The 24931-nt window shown below is 42.6% G+C and overlaps 1 protein-coding gene across 1 annotated transcript in view; it reads left to right on the top strand.

Moving 5' to 3' along the window:
- Nucleotides 1-15912: 15912 nt before the first annotated feature.
- The window catches only part of RAPSN (receptor associated protein of the synapse), a 73397-nt gene continuing 64378 nt past the window's right edge, over nt 15913-24931 (top strand). The window contains exon 1 of the mRNA XM_073604403.1: nt 15913-16393. Within this exon, the coding sequence (XP_073460504.1) occupies nt 16181-16393 (213 nt within the window). The 5' untranslated portion in view covers nt 15913-16180. The remainder of the gene's footprint in view (nt 16394-24931) is intronic.

The following is a 24931-nucleotide window of genomic DNA, read 5'->3' as shown; positions in this document are numbered from 1 at the left end:
CAGTGTGGTTTGTTTTATTTCACAACATGATAAAACCCCAAGCGACCTGATATTCATGAGGCAATAAAAAACGTCCACCCTGTTTACTGTTAAAGCCAACCTCTGGCCAGCTTTTAAAATTCCATTTAGGTCTCTGTGGACAGATGTTTGGTTGCTTTAGGTGGGTTTTGCACATCTATACAAGTTTCAAAGCATTCAAATCCCGCTTGAGGCAGGCCATATGCAGGAAAGGTCTACAACTGCAGGTCAGCTCCACCTTTCCATTCTGAATGATTTCCGAAGCCTCCTAAACTGATAGCATCGACACAAGCCCAAATCCTGTAAAGACAGGCCTTTTGGTAGCTACCCCCTCTAATAGCAAGGCTCTAGTGCTTGTTTAGGGGATTAAAGAGGAACTCCAGGCTCCCCCCAAAAAATGCAGTCAGCAACAACAAATACTATAGCTGCTGACTTGCTGGATCCTCACCCGAACCGGTTCTTCCATCGGCTTCATGTGCAGGCTCCGGCATAGCAATTAATGGAAACAGGAAGTGAAGCCTTCCAGCTTTACAGCTGGTTTCCTACTGCACGAGCTGCGCTGCACCTTGTTTATGGTCCCATAGACTTCTGGGACCTGTGATGTGTCCCAGAAGACTGCAGGGGAAGGAAGAGGGCTGTCAACACCATATACCTGCTCCCTCCCCCAAATGTTGCAGTTAAAGGGGGGTGCAAACAAGCGGAGCTTCCCCTTTTGGGTGGAGCTCCACTTTAAGTGTGGAATGCTTGCCTTATTCCTCGCTCTCTAGCAGTGGCCTCTCTCCTTCACACTCAGCATGACATCAGCAAAGGAGCAGCAGCAAACAACTAGTGAAGAGGAGCAGCTTCGTCAGACCGATCCTCTAATAAGGCAAGTAATTCTCTGTTCCATGCCCCCTAGACTAAACAGGTATTCTAATACCTTTAGCAGCTAACAATTTTTATTTTTGATTTGTACATAATCTCATCCAGATTTACCTGGTTTCTCACACTTTGTGGATAGAACTGCATCATCTAGTTAAATGTTCCTCTATACTGTGTTTAACATTATGGTATACTGCAAGCCACTTCTTCCTTTTTTCTATCGCTTACATTTTATTTCTTGTCAAAACTTGAGTTTAAAGTAGAAATCCCTGTCACAAAATCTTTTCAAACTGAGGCAAATCCTCCCTTGCACTACTCTCACTAGAACAGGTGTTCCCATTTTTAGTAACTTTTTTGGTAAAGGCTCCAGTTGCTTTCTGTCCAGGTCATTTTTTTCCCTGGAGAAATATTGCTCTTGCTTCCGCCCTTGCACTGTGTGTATACAGTGATAAAACGGATGCTTTAACCCTTTACAATGCTGTCAAAACGTGTACAAAAATGTAGCTAAGCTATAAACTATAGCAGTAAGTACAGCTAATAAACGAATGCCCCCTATCCATGCAATTTAACAGCTTCCTATCCGGCCTATAGTACAGTGACGGCTGAGCATGAGCGCTGCCAACCTGGGTGGGCGTCATATGTTTATCATCCCATGATCTGCCTTATGCGATCAAATCAGTGTACTGGGCTGCTGCCTGTAACATGTGATCACTATAACAAATAGATCACATGAGTGTTGTATGCAATAGCCATTCATTGTGTACTATTGTGTTTATTTCTGTAATTGGTCACAGTGATCACATGGTACAGACAGGGCCAATCACAATGCATCTGTACCATGTGATAGCTGTGGCCAATCACCGCTTCACAGTAGTACACTCTGGATGAATGGATGCCATTCCTAAAAAATAATTCCTTATTGCAGCTATCACTGTTGTAAGTAATCGAAGTGTGTTTAAAAAACAAAACATTTTAGGACCTCAAGAAATTAGATCAGTCTCAGTACCGTCGGTACATTAGGATTAATCGATTTTTATATATATATAATATAATTATGCCATGGTTTCTGGACTTTCTCTGGGGTTATTGAGTTATTTTTACCAAAGCAATGTAGCAGAATGTTGGCCTGAATTTATGAAGAAATACTTATTTGCAAAATTTTATAGTAGAAACACAGAAAAACGGGGTTTTTTCCCCAATTTTTTTTTTTTTTATTTAGCAAAAAATAACACAGTGGCAATTAAGTACCACCAAAAGAAAGCTCTTTTCTGTTTAAAAAGATAATCCCATTTGGGTACAGTGTTGCAGGACAGCACTGAAAGCTGAAAATTGACCTGTACAGGATGGGGGTGAAAGTTTCTGGTATTGAGGTGGTTAAAGGAACGCCAGAGAGAAACATGAAGGCTGCCTTCCCATTTTGCAATGCCTGGCTGTCATGCTAATACTTTCTTGAGTAGTTTGGGTCACTGACCTGGAACAGGCATGCAGTGAATGATATTGAATTAAGGTATATGCATATTTGTTCCACAGCATAATGGCAATTAAAAAATTATGGTAATCAGGGTCAGCACCCCTTTCTCTCAGGAAAGTTTAGTAAATTTCCTATTTAAGACCCCATACACACTATGCAACTTTTTTTTCTTTTTTCATTTCCTTTAGATTTACCAAAACCATGTAGTACAAGGGCCTGCCTGAGTGCATACAAATCAAAACTCTTAAGGTTTGACCTCATATCATATGGTTTTGGTAAATCTGAAGGATAAAATTACAGAAAATTGTATAGTGTGTATCCAGCTTAAATGTGCGGACTAATAGTTCTAGCCCTGTTAAAGGTTTGTAAGACTTTTTGCTAATAGAAATGGGCCATTCTGATAGCTTCCCCCAATTAAAGGAAGTGAGTGGGTTTTTGCCTGCTCGAATTGCATAATTCTCAGTATTAAAATGCTGGTATTGCTTGCTAAAAAAAAATACCATAAAATCCCATTTGAATATTTGCAAACATTTAAGTAGGCAACGTGGCAAACCTGTGGAAAAAGTTCTGATCTAATGAGGCCAAAATTCAACTTTGCAAAATACTCTGGGAAATGAATGCCAGTCCCACTATTGAGGGAGTATGGTGGTAGTATGTTGTGTGAATGCTTTTCATCAGCAGGGACTGAGAAAATGGTCAGGTTTGAGGATAAGATGTATACAGCCAAAAATACTTGGTAGTTCTAGAGGAAAATCTGTATTTGTCAAACTTAAGGCTGAGACAGAGGTTCACCTTTCGGCAGGATAATGACGCTACAAGAGCAACCAAAACTACAATGGAGTGGTTGAAAATCAGCAACCTCAATGTCCTAATTAATGCTCAAACTTTAAGAATCTGCCAATTTTTAAGAATTGTTTTTTACTAGATGCTCCCATTTGACCTGACAGAACTAGAGAAATTTTCCCAAGAGGAACAAGATTCAGAGGTTAAACTGGTGAAACTTGCAACTATAATTGTAGCCTAAGTTGATTTCGAAGGGTTGACTGTGCAAACAATCTTTGTCCATTTTCTTTCTTATCCATTGAGGGACCCATGAAATCAGATACTGTTGAGTTATACTGCTGCAAACAGAAGGATTGGACACCGGCAAACAAAGTTGCATCCATTCCACAGTATATCCTGTCCATTGCCCAGCATGCCTTGGGTTTTTTTTTTTTGTGACCAAGGAGAATGGATGACATTTCTTCAGCTCTGCCAAGAAGTCTAACCAGTCTTTGCTAGCTTTTTCTTTAGTTTTATATTTTCTTTTTGGATTCTTCTTCCATCGACTTCTGTCAAGATTCCTCAGTACATTACTGCTTGAGCTGGTCTCTAAAAAGCAACTATCCGGATTGGCCTGTCTAATACTGACTTTGGAGCGCCGTGCCCAGACCTGCTGGACTGGATGTATGCGGCTAGCCTGGAAAGTGACCTTTTGAGCTCCAGGTTCCTCATTGTTGTGCTTTCCAGACCTACGTTTACTGGCAGAAATTTGTCAAAGTGCATTTTTTAAGTTCAGAGCCATGGTATTCCCTCAGCATATGCCTTGTCTCTGAAAATCCACAGTTAAATCATCTGTTAAGGCTGTTTGAGCTGAAGCACCAGAAGCTACCTTGCTATTTGCACCGTTGGGTGCCTTTCAACTTATCTACTGCTGTTTTATCAATGAAAGGTTTAACACTGGGGGACTAAGTGCTGACATCTGCTAGGTGGAGTGGTAATGCCCTCTCTTGCCATTCAGTGTGGAGAAAGCACCATCCCTCTCGCATTATCTTTGTAAAGCACATACAGGAACTCAGGCTGTTCCTACTGCCCATTGACCGTGACCTGGTCACCTTTGACCATCTGACCCTTACCAACCCTAGCTGCCTGGGTTTAGAGCTCTGAAGAAGGGGGTACATCCCTCGAAACACATCAGATTGCAAGTGCAGCGTTATGGAGTTGTTGGCCACGCTATTCCCACATTTGATTGAGATTTAGTGCCATACAACGGTGGTATACATTTATATTTTTAGTATCCGTTTGGCTGCATGTTTTATTCAATAGACCTTCTGTAATGCACCAGGCATTTGTGCCCTCCTGTGTGCTCTTTTGCTGGGTTTGTGAATATCCAAGGCTTCGCTTCACACTTTTGAACACTTACATCACAGGCACTACATATCTGCACATAGACACAGAGGAGCAGTCCCAGTGTTGTGGATCACCCCAGCCCATACTTTAATGTTTTTGGGGGCATCTGTGTGGCATCCTTTAATGGATCAGACACCTGGAATCTGGTGACCCTGTGTATTTTATAGGGTCTACATCATCTCCGCCTTTGTCATCAGGGGCCTCTATTGTCCTACTTGTCTGTGTGTCAACTCAGGTCGCTGGAGCTGTGCCACCATTTTTCCTTAGAGAAATCCTCTGTCCTCTGGGACATGAAATGACCTTCATGGTACATAGCCTTCAGCACTCCCTGGCCTATCATGTGGCTGTGCAGCCTCTTGAGGATGGTTCATCAGATGCCTTTTCTTTATCAGTTGAACACTCTTTGTAGTGCTGTTAAGATGCCAGTCCCTTGCACCATGCCAACTGGTGCTGGATCTGGGGGATCAGGAGCTATCTTAAGCCTATAGCTGGAGTTGAGGTTATGCTAGATTGTTCTTCAGCAGGATCTTCTTGGAGAGTCCCTGCGGCACTTTTTATGTGCTAGGGAGGGATGCATTAGCTTCATCCTCAGCTCTATCTTGTGGCTCTATCTCACCAGTCTGGTCATAGGCCTTCTCTTCTATGCCACCTCCTGTTAGGGGTAGTTTTCCTGACTTGTTTAAAGTCTATTTAGATTCTGTGGTACTTTTGTGGATACATATGTTTCCCTGGTAAGTGTTGCCTAACAAGATTGCTTCTTGGGCCAGACAACCTCTTTAGTCAAAGAATGTGCCCCTCGGGGGTGGAAGGGCCCTGGGCTTTTCCATGTAGACTGGCTGGCCTTTCTCACCTGGGCATATTTGATCCTAGATGCCTTCCTGGGATCTCTTCCAACTAGGTGGTGTCCTCATATTTTTTTTTTACCACATCATGTTTTGGGCCTGCTCTTCCCTTCATGTAATTAGTCATGGTTTTGGCTGCCTTTCAGTGGGTTTTCTTTAATAATCGACTTTTTACTAGTTCAGGTTCGGTGTCTCTTCTGCTCATTATTTCTTTTGTTGAACTTTCTAAGCCTTGAGCATCATGTTGATTCTCTGTTGCCCTGGTTAGCAGGTGCCCTTATTTGAATTGGCCTCATTCATATCTTGGTCCTTCAGGTGGCTCCTAGTCTGCAGGCATTCTCCAGTTCTTTTTTGTGGGCCTGTTAGCTATTGCTTTGTCACCCACCCATCAGTCAGACTGCTTTTGGACATCCTAACAGTATTAGTTTTCTTGTATCCCTCAATTGCCGTAAAATCCTTTTCTTCTAGTTAACTAAGACGCAGGTCCCACTCCTTTGTGTTTCTCTTCATGCCCTTGTTACTGTCTTCCAAATTAAGCATGCTGAGTAGAGGATGGGCTATCCTGGGTTTAGTCTACATTATGTTATTTTTTTTGCCTGTCTCCAATCCTCCTGTAGACTACAGTATATCCTGATGGTGTCAATTCCTGTGACCCTTATTGAAGAAGAAAAGGATTTTAGGGTATGTGCGACATATATTTATTTTTATATCATAACGAAACATCAAACTATTAGGTATGTGTTTCAGAAGGTAAAAATCTAAATTAAAAAAAAACAAAACACTCAGTATGTGCCCATTTTACCATTATTTGTACTAAACAATAATTGATCGTCCTGCCAAAAATCCAATGAGCTTCTTTCTGTTATGGGCTAATGATGCTGTCTGTTTCATTGTGATTTAACATTCCCATCTAGCTCTTTTTTGGGGGACCTCTGAACCCCCTTATTTGAAAATACACTGCATCTAAGCACCACAAACCAAAAATGATATTTTAATTAATCTTTCATTGTCAATTATTTTTATTTAGCACATTTTCAAGGTGTACAAAGCCATTGTATAAGGTAACAGTCTCTGGTTGCAAACCAGGGTTAAGTATTATACTTTTCAGAAGAGAAACATACTATTTTGTTGCTATTCCGTGCTCATCATCCACATTTCAGGAATATTAAGTAAAATGAAAACCAAAAATAAAAACAGAAGCAAAAAGAATACAGTATAATCATTTAAATAGGCATCAAGCGGTGTGGAAAAAATGCACACAATATCCTATTCTCTCCCATCATGCCTCTCCAAAGCCGAACATAATGAGGGAGGAAATGCTCAAATAAAGCCCTTTTTAATGCCCTTTTAACCCGTCCCCCCTTGCTCCATAATCCAAGAATATGGGGTACTATATAGAAAGCAGAATCCCCCCCCCCCCCCTTTACCCACTTGATGTAACCATGAAATGCTATCTCCTGTACTCATGAAGACTTCACCTAAGAGGTGAGGGAAAAGTGAAAGACCATAGAGGGAAATAAGACAGGAAATAACGAAAAGTAGTGCACCGCCTTCTAGAGAAGAAATAAGTACTCTGAGATAAATCTGTTCTTTAATGCTTCCGCCAGGTATTTAATCCAGGGGTTCCAAATTTTGTCAAACAGCTATTTTATCATTCAAAATTGCCGATAGGCGTTCGTACACCATTATCATGGAAAAGAAAAAATGTTACAGCGCTCTCTGCAGGGACAATTTAATCTATACACCAGGTTCACTCACAGGTGTCGAGGCTCGATGTGTCCCAACACACTCCAATGCAACAGTAGTAAGAAGAGCCGGCAAAACTAGTCCTTGAAGTGTCGTTTATTGGCACATCAGAGTGACAATAAAACTGATGCGTTTCTGCAATAGCCTTAGTCGTAGCTAAGGCTATTGCCGAAACGTGTCAGCTTTATTGTCACTCTAATGTACCAATAAACGATACTTCAAGGACTACAGTTTTGCTGGCTCTTCTTACTACTGTTGTATTCACCATTATCCAGGGTAACTTGGACTTTAGCAGGTGGAAAGGGACCGTCGAGGATTTCCAAGACCTGACTATGGAAATTCTGGTTGCAACAGATATAAAGGCAATAAGCCTCCTCCTATGTCTCAGGGTCCCCTCCACTGGATCCCCCAACTAATTAATTCATTTTTAAGGTTCAAAGAAACCCCCCCCCCCATCCATCTACCCATGCCTCCATTTAAAACAATAAAATTATATTCTTTCCTATCCATTTACTAATGCTAACAGCATAAGAATTAAAAATAGACAATGTTGATGCAGAGAGTGTAGTTCCACCCTAAAGCCCATGCAGTAGAGCTCTTAATTGCTTGTTTTTTTGTTTTTTCTATGGAAAAGGAGAGTATAAGACCTACTTACCTGATCCCTCCCAGCACAAGACTGGTCTGTTACCCCAGCACAACACCAATCTTGGATTCTGGAATATCTTAACAAATGGCTGTTTACCTCAATAATTCTGTTTATCCAGGTAGTTCCTTCACAACTGAAGCGTCCTGGAGGCTTCAAGATTTCAACTTTTAAATTCTTGTGGTTGACCCTATTAATAGAAATCCCCTTCATTCCTGTTCTGGTGGTAAGTAAAATGTTTAGATTCTTCCTTGAGAAAGAATCTCATTAACAGGGCTAAAGGCAGCAATGAAAACAGAATAGGGGCCCTAACCCCTCGCTTTTTTATCCATTAAAAAAGAAAAATTAGATAATTATTAGCCCTTTTCACAATTATGCCTTTTAAACTTACGTTCGATTGTGAAGAAATGTTACTTCATTTTGAGGACTGGTTCACACTGATGTGATTTCAGTTGTAACTTGGAAAGGAAATAACATTGCTTCCCATGGTATCTGTTCACATCAAAGCAGCCCAGCTGCAATGTGACTTCGTTAAAGGGTCTTGTGCTACTTGGATGTGATTTACAGCATGATCAGGCCCCATAGACTATGCAAATCCCATCCAAAATGCAATCGGAGTCGCACTGCATAATCACACTGCGAATAGTCAAAATCGCATCACAGTAGTGTGCACCTAGCCTGAATGTAACTTTCCGTTAAGACGATTGCTCTGATCTCTGTCCTTAACACTTAACAATCCAGCCTTTCTCAGCGGGGGTGACTCCTGTGGGCATCACTCAGTACCTAATGCTGTACACACTTTATACTGCTAGCAGTACACATTCACCAAGAAACTGCCCTGCTGCAGAGAATAGACGAAGGTCTCTAATCGGCTGCCAGATGGGTTAAAAGAAAGGCAGGAGAGCTGTTAGGAATTAATGTGAGGGTCAGTGTTAGTGGGCATAGTAAAGGAGTGGTGGGAGTGATGGAAGGCTGCCCAGGGATCATTAATTTAAATATAGAATCTTCTTCCTTTTTTTTTTTTTTTTTTTTGCATATAGGTAAATGAAAGTCACCATAGACGGCCAATAGGCAAAAGGGACAGATCAACTTGGTTTAAAAGCATCCGGCAGTGTAGGGGAATAACTAAAGTCTAGTAGGGTAATACCTTCCCATTGATTCTAGGTAACATACATTTTAGACACTGGTTCCTTAAGATTTTGCATACTTTTACAGAATGCCGTGGTTGGAAAAAAATTGAGAAATGCTCCTCTAATCTTTCAAAAACCCCTCTGCTCTTCTGCACATAGTAATACCACAGGGCATTGGAGACTGATCCCAGCAGTTGCATTGAACAATGGGTTCAGCCTGTTTATGGCTAGCTTTGTTCCTGTGGGTTAATACTCTGACAATACAAATCGTTAGGTCATTGAGTGCTGTCATGGCAGTTTTGCCAAGTCTGGAAAATTCCGAACACCACTGTGCAGCTTAGGCCATCATAGATCTTTATGCTTGATGTAGTCCTGCACTGCTGAAGCACCCATAAAATATACATGATGCATGCAGAAGTCCCGCTAGTTTATTGTAATATACAAACACGAGTTGAAAAGGCACAGTGGAAGTCTTTGTCGAGGGGTGATTTGCAACACTTGCAATAGAGTTTACATTTAATGAGATGTAAATCCTAACTGAATTACATGACTTTGCTAACACACTGAGTTCCCGAAAATTGCCATTGTTTGGAAATACTTGCATCCCCCCCCATACTGTATTGCAGCTCGTGGCTGCTGTTCTACTGCAGCCCCCTCTTCCTGTCTTCATGCATACATTCCAGTGATGGCTGGACAACAGTGAACTATGCCTGTATAATGTGCATTTAAACAGTTAGGGGTACAGTTAGGAGACAGGGACAGAGGGGTTGATTTACTAAAGCTGGAGAGTGCAAAATCTGGTGCAGCTCTACATAGAAACCAATCGACTTCCAGTTTTTTTTTTTTGTCAAAGCGTAATTGAATAAGCTGAAGTTGGAAGCTGATTGGCTTCAGTAAATCAACCCCAGAGTATTGTCACCCTATAATAGGAAGTGCTTAAAGGATAAGTTCACCTTTGTAAATAAATAAATGCACATCTTTTTTGCAGGTAAAAATAATTGCATTAATTATTATTTTTATTAGGTATGAACCTGCAAAGCAGTGCACCCGCAATCAGATCATAGGGTCAATGCAGGGTTCTTGCAGTCTGTGAAGCTGCCTGCTCATTACATATTGATAGGAAGATTCAGTGAGTAGCGCCCTGGTAGTTCATTGAGAACTACAGCTGCAAAGCCTGTGTCCGTATTTGTAGTTTTCAGTCACAGAACTCATGAATGAATGATGCTGTGCAGGCGCAGCCCCACACGGCTGTGTTTTTTTAAATGTATTTTTTTTTTATAACTGTGGCAGTGAGCTGCGGGAGAAGATTTCTCTCCCTCACTGTCAAAATGGGGGATCAGAGGGGTGCTGGGGCTGCTGCACCTGTAACATGTTAAACTCTGAATTTAGATGTAACGTGACGAAAGGTCAACCACTTGCCGCCCACCATATAGCAAAATGGCGTCGGCAAAGTGGTTGTGTTATCGTGACTGGACGTTATATGACGTGGTCAGGATAACAAGCCGCTGTGTACCCCCGGGGGCACGCATCGCAGCGATCGTTGCTGTGGTGTGTCAGTCTGACACACCGCAACTACATTCGGCTGATCTCAATGTAAACAGGAAGAGCCGTTGATCGGCCTTTTCTCACTCGCGTCTGACAGACGCGAGTAGAGAGCCGGTTGGCTGCTTTCCTAATGGGGGGGGGGTCGTCTGTGCTGATTGTTTGAGCGCAGACCCCCTCTGGTGTCCCCTCAGGACCACCAGGTTGCTGCCAGGACCATCAGGAATGCCACCCTAGACCACCAGGGTAATGCCAATCAGTGCCCAGGCAGGTGCCAATGAAAAATGCCTGCCAGTACCAGCCAGCAGTGCCGTCTATCAGTGCCACCAATAAATGCCCATCAGTGCCACCTGTCAGTGCTGCCTCATCGGTGCCGCCTTATCAGTACCCATCAGTGCAGAGCTTGCTCGGGAATGACAGAAGGCAGGTGAGTACATCTGCACACATAGTGAGGCGAAGACTTTTGGAGGATGGCCTGGTGTCAAGAAGGGCAGCAAAGAAGCCACTTCTCTCCAGGAAAAACATCAGGGACAGACTGATTTTCTGCAAAAGGTACAGGGATTGGACTGCTGAGGACTGGGGTAAAGTCATTTTCTCTGATGAATCCCCTTTCTGATTGTTTGGAGCATCTGGAAAAAACCTTGTCCAGTAAAGAAAAGATGAGCGCCACCAACAGTCCTGTTTAATGCCAACAGTAATGTATCCTGAGACAATTCATGTGTGGGATTGCTTCTCAGCCAACGGAGTGGGCTCACTCACAATTTTGAACACAGCCATGAGTTAAAGAATGGAACAAAAACATCCTCCGAGAGCAACTTCTCCCAACCATCAAATAACAGTTTGCTGATGAACAATGCCTTTTCCAGCATGATGGAGCACCTTGCCATAAAGCAATTGATAACTAAGTGACATGAGGAAAAAAACATCAAAATTTTGGGTCCATGGCCAGGATATTTCCCAGACCTTAACCACTTCAGCCCCGGAAGAATTTACCCCCTTCCTGACCAGAGCACTTTTTGCGATTCGGCACTGCGTCACTTTAACTGACAATTGTGCGGTTGTGCGACGTGGCTCCCAAACAAAATTGACGCCCTTTTTTTCCCCACAAATAGAGCTTTCTTTTGGTGGTATTTGATCACCCCTGCGCTTTTTATTTTTTGCGCTATAAACAAAAAAAGAGCGACAAAAAAAAACGCATTAATTTTTACTTTTTGCTATAATAAATATCCCCCAAAAATATATTAAAAAAAACAATTTTTTTCCTCAGTTTAGGCCGATACGTATTCTTCTACATATTTTTGGTAAAAAAAAATCGCAATAAGCGATTATTGATCGGTTTGCGCAAAAGTTATAGCGTTTACAAAATAGGGGATAATTTTATGGCATTTTTATAAATTTTTTTTTTTTTTTTTTTAATGGCGGCGATCAGCGATTTTTATTGTGACTGCGACATTATGGCAGACACATTGGACATTTTTGACACGTTTTTGGGACCATTGTCATTTATACAGCAATCAGTGCTATACAAATGCACTGATTCCTGTGTAAATGACACTGGCAGTGAAGGGGTTAAGTGTGTCCTAGGGGCGTGTTTCTAACTGTGGGGGGCGTGGCTGTGTGTGACACGTCACTGTGCTCTGATGACAGGGAGCAGAGAACAGTGACACTGTCACTAGGCAGAATGGGGAGATGCTCGTTTACGTTAGCACCTCCCCGTGAGGCGATCGCGGGTATCCCTGTGGCGATTGAGTCCGCGGGACCCGCGACCTGACTCACGGACCTTGCCGGCGGCGCACGCGGGCCCGCTGGCTGCCTCTTAAAGGGGAACGTACAGGTACGTGGTTCTGCCTGTACGTGCCCTTCTGCCGCAGTATATCTGCGTGCGACGGTCGGCAAGCGGTTTAAGTGGTTGTAAAGGCAGAAGGTTTTTTATTTTAATGCATTCTATGTTTTAAGATAAAAAGACTTCTGTGCGCAGCAGCCCCCCTAATACTTGAACCCCCTCTTGATCCAGTGATGTCCACAAGTGCCTCGGCCATCCTGGACTCTCACTCCTGATTGGCTGAGACACAGCAGCGCCAATGGCTCCCACTGCTGTCATTTAGCCAATGAGGAGGGAGAGGGGGTGGGGCACTCAACAGGAGGGGGGCCAGGAGCACCGAAGAGGGACCCAGGAAGAGTAGGATCGGGGCTGCCCTGTGCAAAATCACTGCACAGAGTAGGAAAGTATAACATGTTTGTTATTGTTATAGTAAAAAAAAGAGACTTTACAATAACTTTAATTCCACTGAGAACTTGTGGTCAATCCTCGAGGCGGGTGAACAAAAAAATAAAACCCCACAAATTCTGACAAACTTCAACTGTTGATTATGCAAGAATGGGCTGCCATCAGTCGGGATGTGGACCAGAAGTTGATTGACAATATGCCAGAGCGAATTGCAGAGGCCTTGAAAAAGAAGGGTCAACACTGCAAATATTGACTCTTTGCATAAACTTAATGTAATTGTCAATAAAAGCCTTTGGCACTTATGAAATGCTTGTAATTATACTTCAGTATACCATAGTAACATCTGACAAAAAGATCTAAAAACACTGAAGCAGCAGACTTTGTGAAAATTAACATTTGTTTCATTCTCAAACTTTTTAGCCATGGTTGTAGAAGAATATAATCTCAATGTAAAAAGTCACTCTTGTCACAGCATACAACAGCTCTACATAGGGTACTTAGAAAACGAATAGTATCTCAACTACTCCTAAACCCTCTGGCGAGCCAATGTAGGTCGTGGGTACATAAAATGCTTAATTTAAGTCTGAAGACCCACTCCCGAACGCTGCAGTCAGTTGTAACTTGGAGGTATTTAATCCAAGGGTTCCAAACACGGTCAAACCTCGAAGACTGGTCTTTCAGAATGCTGACTAGCTTTTCATTAAGCATGATCCACAGCAGCTTCGGTTTCATAATAGCTAGGTCTACTACTGGTTTCTTCCAGGCAGTCGCTATGATGATTTTTGCTGCAAGAAACAAAATATATTGTGTCTGAGCATGTTTGGGAACATCAGCGATGGGCTCTTTAGGAATAAATCAGAGTATGGACTCTTATCCAAAACCGCCATACTTTAGTACAGGTCCACCAAGTATGGAACATCGTACCAGGTTGACCACACTGCCTAAAACATGAGGAGAAGATCCTTGGATACATTTTAGAGAGGCGGTCTGGCACCAGATACCATCTCGAAAAGTACCTTATTTCCCACCTCTACAAGGGCTACATTCATAATACTCTTATACATCCGAGGAGACTATATCCAGTCGGTCAAATCAGGATCCTCCCCCAAATCCCAAGCTAGCATATAGGGCAATTTTTCCTTTTGAAAATTCTAGTTCCCTGGTTGTGTGTGGCTTCTATACATAGGTGTGCGTAGCCTATTGCATTAGGGTATGCACCCCAAAACTCAAACACACGTGTTTATGTGTGTTTATATATATATATATATATATATATATATACAGATACACACACACTCTTATGGCGGAACCAGTACAGTGAAAGATAAGTACGGTAGCACTTCATTAATGGCAGAACTAGTCAGAGGGAGATATTTCCAATCTCCCTTCAGGCACACAGAGCAATAATGCTAATGTATTGGGGTGATTAGGGTGTGCCCAGGCACACCTGGCACACCCCCTGCGCACGCCTATGCTTCTATACTTTGATTGTTCTGGATCAAGTGTGCAGCAAATGTGAAGTTAGAACTGTTGATCTTTACAGTTGTTGTGGGTTTGCGTCCAAAAAATCTTTGACACTTTTGGATCAGCATGAGAGCCAGGAGACTAGCATTTTCAACAAAAGGGTGACATATCTTCTTAAAGGTTTTCTGTATAGTGAATCTGTGCTATGCCCAAATAGGGCAAAGCAACAGGTTCACTTTAATGCAGACCTCCCCAGACACTTCTGCTCACCTTCCCATCACTCTCCTGACATTCTATTAAGTGTCCAGTAGTAAATGCAACTCTCTTTGAAAGCTATGAGTCACTGGAATCATAGCTTATACAAGGCTATGGACTCCCTCCCCTAGTGTTGTCACATGTTCCTCCATGTAGCAGAACACAGAAATACAGGGTATTTCCTTCTGCTACCAGCGCTGAACAGAGTAGAGTAGGAGTGAAGGGGGGGGATTAATTCCAAAGCCATCCAGTCTGTGTATGGGGGGATTCATTCCAAAGCCATCCAGTCTGTGTATGGGGGGATTCATTCCAAAGCCATCCAGTTGCTTTGACCTTAATGAACAAAGCTAAAGGTTTTCCTTTTTATTAAAGATTTTCAAATTTTCTTACAAATGTAGAAACAAGTTTTTTCACATACACAAAAAAGTATAGCAATTGGTGTACATTAAAATATTCAAGAGATGAAAACCCTGGACATGCACAGGACAGAACACATTGGATATCGTGTGCGTTTGGATCCGTGCATGCAGTGTTCATGCAGCCAATTTGTCTGCATCTACTTGTATGGGCTGCCTGCACGCAGCTCTAAGGTGGATGCACGTGAAGCAAAAAAGAGGCTCTGCACGGAGGACGTGACTGAACGAGCCCCAAAAGTAAAGTAAAGAGTAGATAAAAGCAAAGGTTTTCTTAAAAAGTGACTTTGTACAAGCCTAAAACCAACCAATGTAACAGAGGCTGTAGTGTAGAAACTCCTTCACAAATAATTAAAGTCAAAGGACTGGTAGGTGTAGGGGCTTTATGGAACCTACTGTACAGCATCTGGGTTACAATGAAGAGTTTCTTTAAATTAGTGGTTTGGAGCCTAGTAACGAATCTGAAAAATTAAATTTTTTTAAATAAATGTGGATCAGAGGCAAACCTGGGAACATTGGACCAGGTACCTGCATTGAAATTTGGAGTTTTTACATAATGTACATCTCTATCTGGCAGGAGGATTCGAAAAATGTTTTTTATTTATTTATTTTCTTCCTGTCAGAATGACAGACAATACTGTCTGCATAGAAGGTGGCAGCTGTTTGTAAAGTCTCAGTACTATTACTCATAAGTGCACCATTTGCTCTGTATAATTGTCCCCCCACAGTAGCCTGGATCCAAAAAAATGTAGCAGGCTGTTATGAAGCCCAGTTAATAGGCTGGGAAGAACAGAGTATGATCTCCTGTCATCTTAGCCCTCAAAATTCTTGCTGGCTCTCCAGTTCATCATTTGTCTGTCTTGGAGATATTTTTATACAGCTTCTCTCTCCTTGGGAGGGGTAGAGCCAGGGAAAAGGAAACACACCACAGTTGTGGCGTTTGGAGACCAGGGGCCTTTTAAATTTGGATCTTACTGCATGTTTCTGTTAATGGATAGAGGGTGGGCTTTTGGTGAGGCTCTGTTTCTGACCTTGAGTCACTAGTGCTGGCATTCCTTTGAAGAGACGAGCCACAGATTGGCAGGGACAGCTGTGCCCAGCCGTGGGTGGGGGGGCTGGGACCCAAGCTGGATGAATCTCACAACCTAGGCGTGTGCATTTCCACTTCCAAGCTGGGTTCCTCTGTTTTCCCACAGGGTTCTTATGCATGTTCAATTGCAGGTCAGAACTACAAGTTCCCTTTAGGAAGACTGTGTCCTTCGGGTGGATTTGTCACCTGTTTATCTAATCTGTCAGCTCTGGAAACTCCAGTCCCTTGGAAACGATGGCCTTTGGTTTGCTGTAGTCTCTTTCTTGTTGTTCCCTTTGGATTCTAGTGGTTGTGTGTACGCTGGATTTTATGAAACTTCTGGGCGTGGAAATGGGTCAGGACCAAACCAAACAGCAGATCCAGAAAGGACTTCAGCTTTACCAGTCTAACCAGACAGAGAAAGCTTTGCAGGTTTGGACTAAAGTGTTGGAAAAGACCACAGATGCGGCAGGCAAGTTTCGAGTTCTTGGTTGCCTTATTACTGCACATTCAGAGATGGGAAGGTATAAAGACATGCTAAAGGTAATCACTGACTTATTTTCTCATCATGGATGATTTTATAATCTAAGTATCACAGGGTAGACTACCTTTGTGGCCTTATAGTGACCAGATTCATTCTCGCATTGTAAAGTGGCAACTAAATTATGTCTGAATCTTTGTTGCTGTAGGAAAAATACCAGTTGTCACTTAAATAAGGCCTAGTACTGAGCCTATTTTTTATTAGGGATGTACAATAGCCCATAGCAACCAATAATCTCTCTCCTTCTGGCAATACAGTATAAATAGAAAAAGAAACAAAGACTGTTGATGACCTAAATTACTAATTTGCTCCTTAATAATTAAAGGGTTGGTTTACCCATAAGTGATATTTTGGCTACAGTTGGAGTCTTTTTATATCTCTAAGTGCTGAAATCTTTGCACCATAGTTTCTGATCACCTTGGAGTCCCATTCTTCCTGCTACAAAAAAAAGGGGTTGTTCTACTAGTGATCTGACTCCTTCCCATTGCATTTCCCAATTGAAATCGGAAGGAAAAATCCAACAGGGGGAGTGCGACCCTCTCAAAATTGCTACAGAAGGTGTGCATGCTTAATATTTTAAGTACAAAGATCTTAAATGACAATTTCATAAAAAAAAATCCCCACAGTCCCCTCAAACTTGTGACTTTCCACTTATAGGTCCTTACCTCCTCCATAAGCTGCGGTCTCCCCTGCTGTCTGCAGCTCAGCTGGTAAAACTCTAATGCGGGGTTGCCCAATCTTTTGCACTAATGCCCTATAAACCTGAATGGGCCGTACTTCTAGTGTGACGTTAGTGTGCAAGCACCTGGCACTAATGTCAGAGGTGGTAAGTATGGACCTTGGCACATCTCTGCAACACATGCATGCACATTCCCTATTTTTATCTCTAAAAAGTACAGAAAATACAGATTAATATACCATAAGTCCAGTGTACGGACTTCCTGTTTGAATGTTTGAACTTACAACACAGTGCCTTTGGTGCACCGAGATCCCAATCAGCACCGTCAGGGCTGCCTAACCTCTGCTTTTCTACACCCCTCTCTATATCCATTTATTAATTTATTTTCTAGCAAAATAGTGTTTCTGCCTCAACTTCTAAGAGCCTGCCCACACACTGTGTGAAGAAAGGACTCCTGGGAGATGTAGTTTTGGAAGGTTTGCCTACGTCAATAGGAACTAAAGTTGTAGCAGCTTCACTTGCAAAATTTTACACATTGCTCCTGATGTCAAAGTGAGTAATTAAATTTGTTTTCGCAGCATGCACAGGGTAAAAAAAAAAAAAATGCTGGAATCTGTGCTAGAGGGGAAGAGGGTGGTTTGGAGAGTAAACTTGGGTAGCTGACTGGACATACAGGTTATAAAAAAACCTGTATCTGTAATTAATGACAAATCGCTGTTTGAGTATCCAGACCGACCATCTCCTTTTTATTTATTTTTTTTGATAAGTACTAAATTGTTTATGAAAAATTTTTATAGAGAAATTTCTTTTTTATAAATACTGACAGTACTTTTTTGCAGTGTGTTCATGCAACAACTGTGTTTACCTGTCTTGGTCCTAAGCTACACAGGAGTTATGCAATAGTTTGATCATTATCACAGGAGCCTGACATATTTCTTGACACTTCTCTACTGTGGTATAGTATTTGATGAAATATGCTTACTGTATCCTTTTGAAACTGAAGTTTAGATTGTGTTTTTTTTCCCAAAAGTTATAGTGGTCCAGCATGTGCCATACCTGGCCAATCCCTGTGGAAGTTGTAATTCACTGTAGTAGCCATTGTAACTATAATGATTGCCGCTAGCTTCCAGATCCCATTCTGAGCAGCTACCCTGCTGCATAGTTAACACATTGGGGGGGGGGGGGGGGCACTTGCTCGCCATGGGCACCATTAACAGAACACTTTGCATTTTCTTAATAAATGCAAAGCATTCTCTGATTGGATGAAGTGGAGATTGGGATGTCACTGTCCCGCCTCTCCTCCTCCAGTCAGAGAAAGCTTTGCCCAGAAGCTAGCTGTGTCTTCTACAGTGATTTTTACCCTCCCAATGCTCCTTGCTGTATAGGCCAGTTATAGATGGGGCAGAGGCTCACTTTTTGTATGCTTGATATATAGGTTAGGTAACACACTGACACCTTTGCAGCCATGGTGCTATGTGCTGGGTGTTCAGTGTGTCCCTGTACCTTTTTAAGGAATGGTAGACTCCCTCCAGCCCATCTGCCCTTCATCTATCACCATCAGAATGCATGTGCTTCCACTGTGGAGTCTCTTCTAAGTTAGAGGTAGGAACTACAGGTAACAGGGTGCCCTGCCGGGGCCTGTAGCTTGTGCATGTATTTGCAAATGTGTGCAGACCAAACCCCTGTTTTTAACGCATACTGTTAGACAGGTTAATTTGGTTGGTCGGTAAGTAGACCTTGGATTTTTCCTTGGCTGTTTTTTTGTCATTTGTTGCCCTTCTATACTCCTTGATGTATAGGCCAGTTATAGATGGCGGCAGCGGCTCACTTTTTGTATAGTGATGTCTAGCTTCCCTGGGGGACCCAGGTTATGGCACATACTTGCATTGTTCCAAACTGGACCAATTTAACTGTGTAAAAAACCTCAGCTTTAAGACCCCTTTCACAGTGGGGCGTTTTTCAGGCGCCTTAGAGCCCTTTCACACTGGGGCGGTTTGCAGGCGCTATTGCGCTAATAATAGCGCCTGCAAACCGACCCGAAAGTGCCGCTACTTTCATTCCAGTGTGAAAGCCCCGAGGGCTTTCACACTGGAGCGATGCGCTGGCAGGACGGTAAAAAAAGTCCTGCCAGCAGCATCTTCGGAGTGGTGAAGGAGCGGTGTGTATACCGCTCCTTTACCGCTCCTGCCCATTGAAATCAATGGGACGGCGCGGCTATACCGCCGGCAAAGAGCCTCTGCAGAGGCGCTTTGCGGTGGTATTTAACCCTTTCTCGGCCGCTAGCGGGGGGTAAAACTGTAAAGCGCCTGAAAGAAGCCTCATCTGCAATTCCAATGTGAAAGCCTGAGCCCTTTCACACTGCCAGCGCCTGAAAAACGCTGGTAAAGCGCTGCTTGAGACCCCTTTCACACTGGGGTGTTTTTCAGGCATTTTTCGGGCGCTGGCAGTGTAAAAGGGCTCGGGCCATTGGCGTACCCAGCCCTGTGGCAAAAACACGAAAGCGCTGCAAAGAAGCTGCTTTCAGGACTTTTTTTGACGCCCTGCCAGCGCAGTGCCCCAGTGTGAAAGCACTCGGGCTTTCACATTGAGATTACAGATGAGGCTTCTTTCAGGCGCTTTACAGGCGCTTTTTTTAACGCTAAAGCGCCTGAAAAACACCCCAGTGTGAAAGGGGTCTCAGTGTGAAAGCACTCGGGCTCTCACATTGGGATTGCAGGTGAGGCTTCTTTCAGGCGCTTTTTTTAACGCTAAAGCGCCTGAAAAACGCCCCAGTGTGAAAGGGGTCTAAAGCTTAACCACTTAAATGCCGGGCCAGTTCTGACACTTCTCAAGTACATGTAAAAATCTACTTTTTCTTTTCTTTTTTTTTTTTTTTTTTATAGAAAATTACTTAGAACCCCCAAACATGTTATATATTTTTTTTAGCAGATGCCCTACAGAATTATGACAGTAAGAGGAAACACATACACAATATTGGTATAATGTTCAGCACTAAACCATCTGATGAAAAAGTTTAAAATTTAAATGAAAAGGCATGCATCTGCATGCTGATACATGAAGGTGCAACCATGTGAATGGATTAAAAGTTCTGGGGATGAACCTCTAAAAATTGGTCTCTAAAGAAGTCTCTAAATGGAGGCTGTGAAGGGAGCGAGGCTGCTTCAGGCGCGGGCTGGGGAACCCGATCACTGTGAACAGAAGGAGGAGAGAAGCGCCAAGCCAATCCTTTAAACAGCTCAGGAATTTATTCAGTATATAAGTATAAAACAACACTAAAAACTTGTGTGAAAAATGTTGGAGCACTCGCAGAGTGCTAGAGTGGGTGGGAGCTTCCACGTGCAGTGCCACAGGAGCACAGCCGGAAAGTCTCTATTGAGGGATCCTCGAGCACTGTGTGTCAACCACAGCTGGAGCCTCGATAAGCCTTATGGAGATGTCAGCTGTGTGTCTCTGGGTGGAAGTGGTCCAGGGCTGTCAAACTGGGGAGCCGCCCACACACTGTCTGGCCAATCAGAACTCGCTTTCGAAGGCACGGCCTTGCCTTCTTCATCAGCTCCCACCCCCTCTAGCACTCTGTAAGTGCTCCAACATTTTTCACGCAAGTTTTTAGTGCTTTATACTTGTATACTGAATAAATTCCTAACCTACAGTATTAGAGAATTGATAGAATTATGGAAAAAATACACTTTGTTTTTTTTCTGCACACAAACCCCATAGAATACCCAACTTTAACTAAAATATAAAAGATGATGTTACGCTAAATAAATAGTTACTTAACATGCATGCTTTAAAATTGTGTCTGCCAGTGGAATGGTGCCACTTAAAAATGGCGGCACTTAAGATTCTTCATATGCAACGCTTTAAATGCCTTTACAGGTTACCAGTTTAGAGATACGTAGGAGGTCTACACAGGCAATCAGGCAGTAGAATTATTGCTCTTGCTCTGACAGTTGCGACGATACCTCACAAGTGTGGTGCGATCACCATTTACATATACATGCGGGACTTCATATTTGCACAAAGGCACGGGGGGGGGGGGGCTTTAACCACTTCAATACAGGGCACTTTCACCCCCTACCTGCCCAGGCCAATTGCCAATTTTCTGCTTTTAGCGCTTTCGCATTTTGAATGATAATTGCGCGGTCATGCAACACTGTACTCAAACTAAATTTTTTATCATTTTTTTTTCCCCCACAAATAGAGCTTTCTTTTGGTGGTATTTGATCACCACTGGGTTGTTTTTTTGCGCTACAAATAAAAAAAAAGTAAAAACGGTTTTCTTAGCTTCGGTAATAAAACCCTGTAAATAAGTACGTTTTCTCCTTCACTGATGAGGCTGCTCTGACGATGAGGCATTTATATGCAGCACTGATGGGCACTGACAGGCAATCACGGATGGGCACAGATTGGTATCCCTGGTGGTCTCTAGTGGCCCCCCCCCCCATCAGGAGAGCAGTCGATCGGCTCTTCTCTACTTGTGTCTTGTCAGCCCGAGTAAAGGGGAAGCCGATAAACGGTACTTCCTGGTTACCATGTGATCAGCTGTGATTGGACACAGCTGATCACATGGTAAAGAGCCTACGCCATGGGCTCTTTACAGGGATCGGAGATGCGGTATGTCAGACTGGCACACCACCAATCGTTTTTTTTTTTTCCTAAAAGGTCTCTATTTATTTATTTTGTATTAACTCTCTTGCTAACACAAGGGATGAACAACATCCCTTGTGGCAGTATAGGTCTGATCGGCTGCTTTCCTGGCCACTAACGGCCAGGTACACAAAGAACAGGAAGTGAGGAAATCCTTGTCACGCCCGGTTTCCGGGGTCACAGAGAGGGGAGAAACAACATCAGTTCCCCTCTTCTCCTCTCTCTCTGTGTAGTGACGCCGCCGGTCACATCGCTTCTGAACCCGGGGACCCCATTTCCCCATCTGCATAAGTGATCGAGCTATTCAGCCACTTGTATCACTTATGCTAAAAAGGAAATCACTGGCTGTAAATTTTGATACAGGGATGATGCCTGCAGGTATCTGAATCACCCCGGTATAACCTACGGAAGTTCATGGGTGTCTTACGGTCTTAAAGTAGGTAAAAGAAAAAAACCTTGGACTAAATTAAACCTTGAAAGAAGTTCAAAAGCTAGGGTCGAAGACTACTCTGCTGCAAATTAAAGTGTATCTACAGCCAAAACTTTTCTTTCTAGTTGGATGGCGTGGGGAATGAGAAAAATTTTGTTAGGTTTTATCACTATCAGTGCTGGGGAGATTCCTCCTCTTTATTTGTCCTGCTAACCGTTTTTACAGAGACAGAAAATGAGGATAAATCTAACATTATGACCATAAAAACAGTAACCGAAGGGAAATCTTTTCATGTGGACTTGTTCTGGTGCCTGCTGTCTAAGAGGGGATTTCTTGTTTCTTTTGGTGAAAGAAAATATCCCCAATGGGAAACAGATGGTAAAAAAACTCATGGACTTTTAATCCTTACCTACTCTATCTTAGAAAAAAAAAAAAAGTTTGCTGCCAAGCCTAGAACTGGCTTTGAATGTAAATACTGGGATATCAAACAAAAGAAAAAAAAAATTACTCGAGGATCCCCTAGCAAATAGGTGCTCCAAACCCATACACACTCATGTTGCTAGCTTCCTATTGGAGTTGCATATCCTACGACCGACATACATGTACAACTCACCACCACTTTTAAACCACAAATATTGAGATTCAAGAAATGGCACAACAAAAAAAAAATGATGGGTTTAAATTTCCTACTCTATCAAATGCCAAAAAAAAAAAAATCGTTTTAGCTGTAGATCTACTTTAAAGGTTAAGTTACCATTTCATACCGTTTCATTACACCCATATCCAAGGTGCAACATGTTACTAAATGAGCAGCCCCTCCCCCCACAAGTCCTGATTGTGACAGCAGCCAGGGATCTTCTCCCCGTACCCACTGTCAGAATTTAGGAAAAAAAGTGGCCATGCAGGGCTCCTCCCACCTTGCCATATCATTCATATGGAGTTCTGTGGATTAGAGAACTACAACTACCATCAGCCATTGTGGCTGACAGATGGTAGTTCTCAATAAACTACCAGGGTGCTGATGAGCTGATGAGGTAGTTCATTGATGTTTCCTGTCATCCTACGACAGATACACTGACAGTCCGCAGGAGCCTGAGATTACACCTGTGATCTGCTGATCATGGGTGCAATGCTTTACAGACTCCTAATAGCAAAAATAATAAATGCAGATTTTTTTTTTTACCTGCAAAAAGGTGTGCATTTATTTAACCACTACCGTGCATAGTGATATGACGGCGGCAGGAACACTTTGTCCCTCTGGGCCGCCGTCATATGATGTCTTTTCCTTTCTGAGCCTCTAGGGGGCCCCTTCCCAGCGCGTCACTGGGCACCCAATGTGCGTGCCCGGCGGCCGCGATGTCTGCCGGGCACCCGCGATTGCCCGTGAACACAGCAGGATCGTGGATCTGTGTGTGTAAACACACAGATCCACGTCCTGTCAGAGGAGAGGAGACCGATCGTGCGTTCCCAGTACAGAAGAAAACCGATCGGTCTCCTCCCCTTGTGAGTCCCTTCCCCCTACAGTTAGAATCACTCCCTAGGATACACGTTTAACCCTTTCCTCGCCCCCTAGTGTTAACCCCTTCCCTGCCAGTCGGATTTACACAGTAATCAGTGCATTTATATAGCACTGATCACTGAATAAATGTGAATGGTCCCAAAATAGTGTCCGAAGTGTTCGCCGCAATATCGCAGTCACGATAAAAATCGCAGCTTACCGCCATTACTAGTAAAAAAAATTAAAATGCCATAAATGTATCCCTTATTTTGTAGACGCTATAACTTTTGCGCAAACCAATCGCATATTGCGATTTTTTTTTTTTTTAACCAAAAATATGTAGAAGAATACATATTGGCCAAAACTGAGGAAAAAATTTGTTTCTGTTTTTTTTTTAATGGGATATTTATTATAGCAAAAAGTAAAAAACATTGTGTTTTTTTTTTTTTTCAAAATTGACGCTCTTTTTTTGTTTATAGCACAAAAAAAAAAACACACAGAGGTGATCAAATACCACCAAAAGAAAGCTCTATTTGTAGGGAAAAAAATATCAAAATTGCATATGGGTACAGTGTTGCATGACCGTGCAATTGTCATTCAAAGTGTAACAGCGCTGAAAATTGGTCTGGGCAGGAAGGGGGTGAAAATGCTCTGTATTGAATTGGTTAAAGGTGAACTTATCCTTTAAAGTAGAACTAAAGGCAAAACTTTTTTTTTTCAAATTGATTAAGAAGGTATTTAACCCATAGCATTCCCCTTGGGGAGATTTTTCTTTACTTTCTGTTCCATAACCAAAACAGGTAGTGGGTAAAAATCCTCCAAAGTGAGGGAATCTGGTTGTCACCAAGGTCAACAGAACTAGTGTCCCTGTTAAAGGATTTCATCTCTATTCCTGTTTTGGAGACAACTGAAATTTTGGAATTTTCTTTCATTTTGACTCTCAGTGATAACATTTAACAGGACGCATAGAAAGGGTGACTCTCCTTAAAAGGGGGCACAGATAGCAATAAAAACCTAAGAAATCCAAGGATCTTCACTAGCCCATCTTGGTATAATAAAAATCATCCTTTATATACATAAAGCAGCAGGCATTTTTGTGAACAGGCATTTGTACTGGTGAAGATTCTTGTTTTCCTATGGGTGCATGTTGACGCCATCCACCAATTTACTACAGCGCCCCAAACAAACTGTGGGCGAGCTCAGGTATAGTAATAATTGTCCATTATTGACATAAAGCAACAGGTGTTTATCTGAATAAAGGACAAAAATATCACTATACCAAGGGG

The sequence above is a fragment of the Aquarana catesbeiana genome, linkage group LG11 (genome assembly GCF_042186555.1).
Source record: "Aquarana catesbeiana isolate 2022-GZ linkage group LG11, ASM4218655v1, whole genome shotgun sequence".
Taxonomy (NCBI): Eukaryota; Metazoa; Chordata; class Amphibia; order Anura; family Ranidae; genus Aquarana; species Aquarana catesbeiana.
Note: the sequence above shows the minus strand (reverse complement) of the source record. Positions and strands in the feature narration are given on the sequence as shown.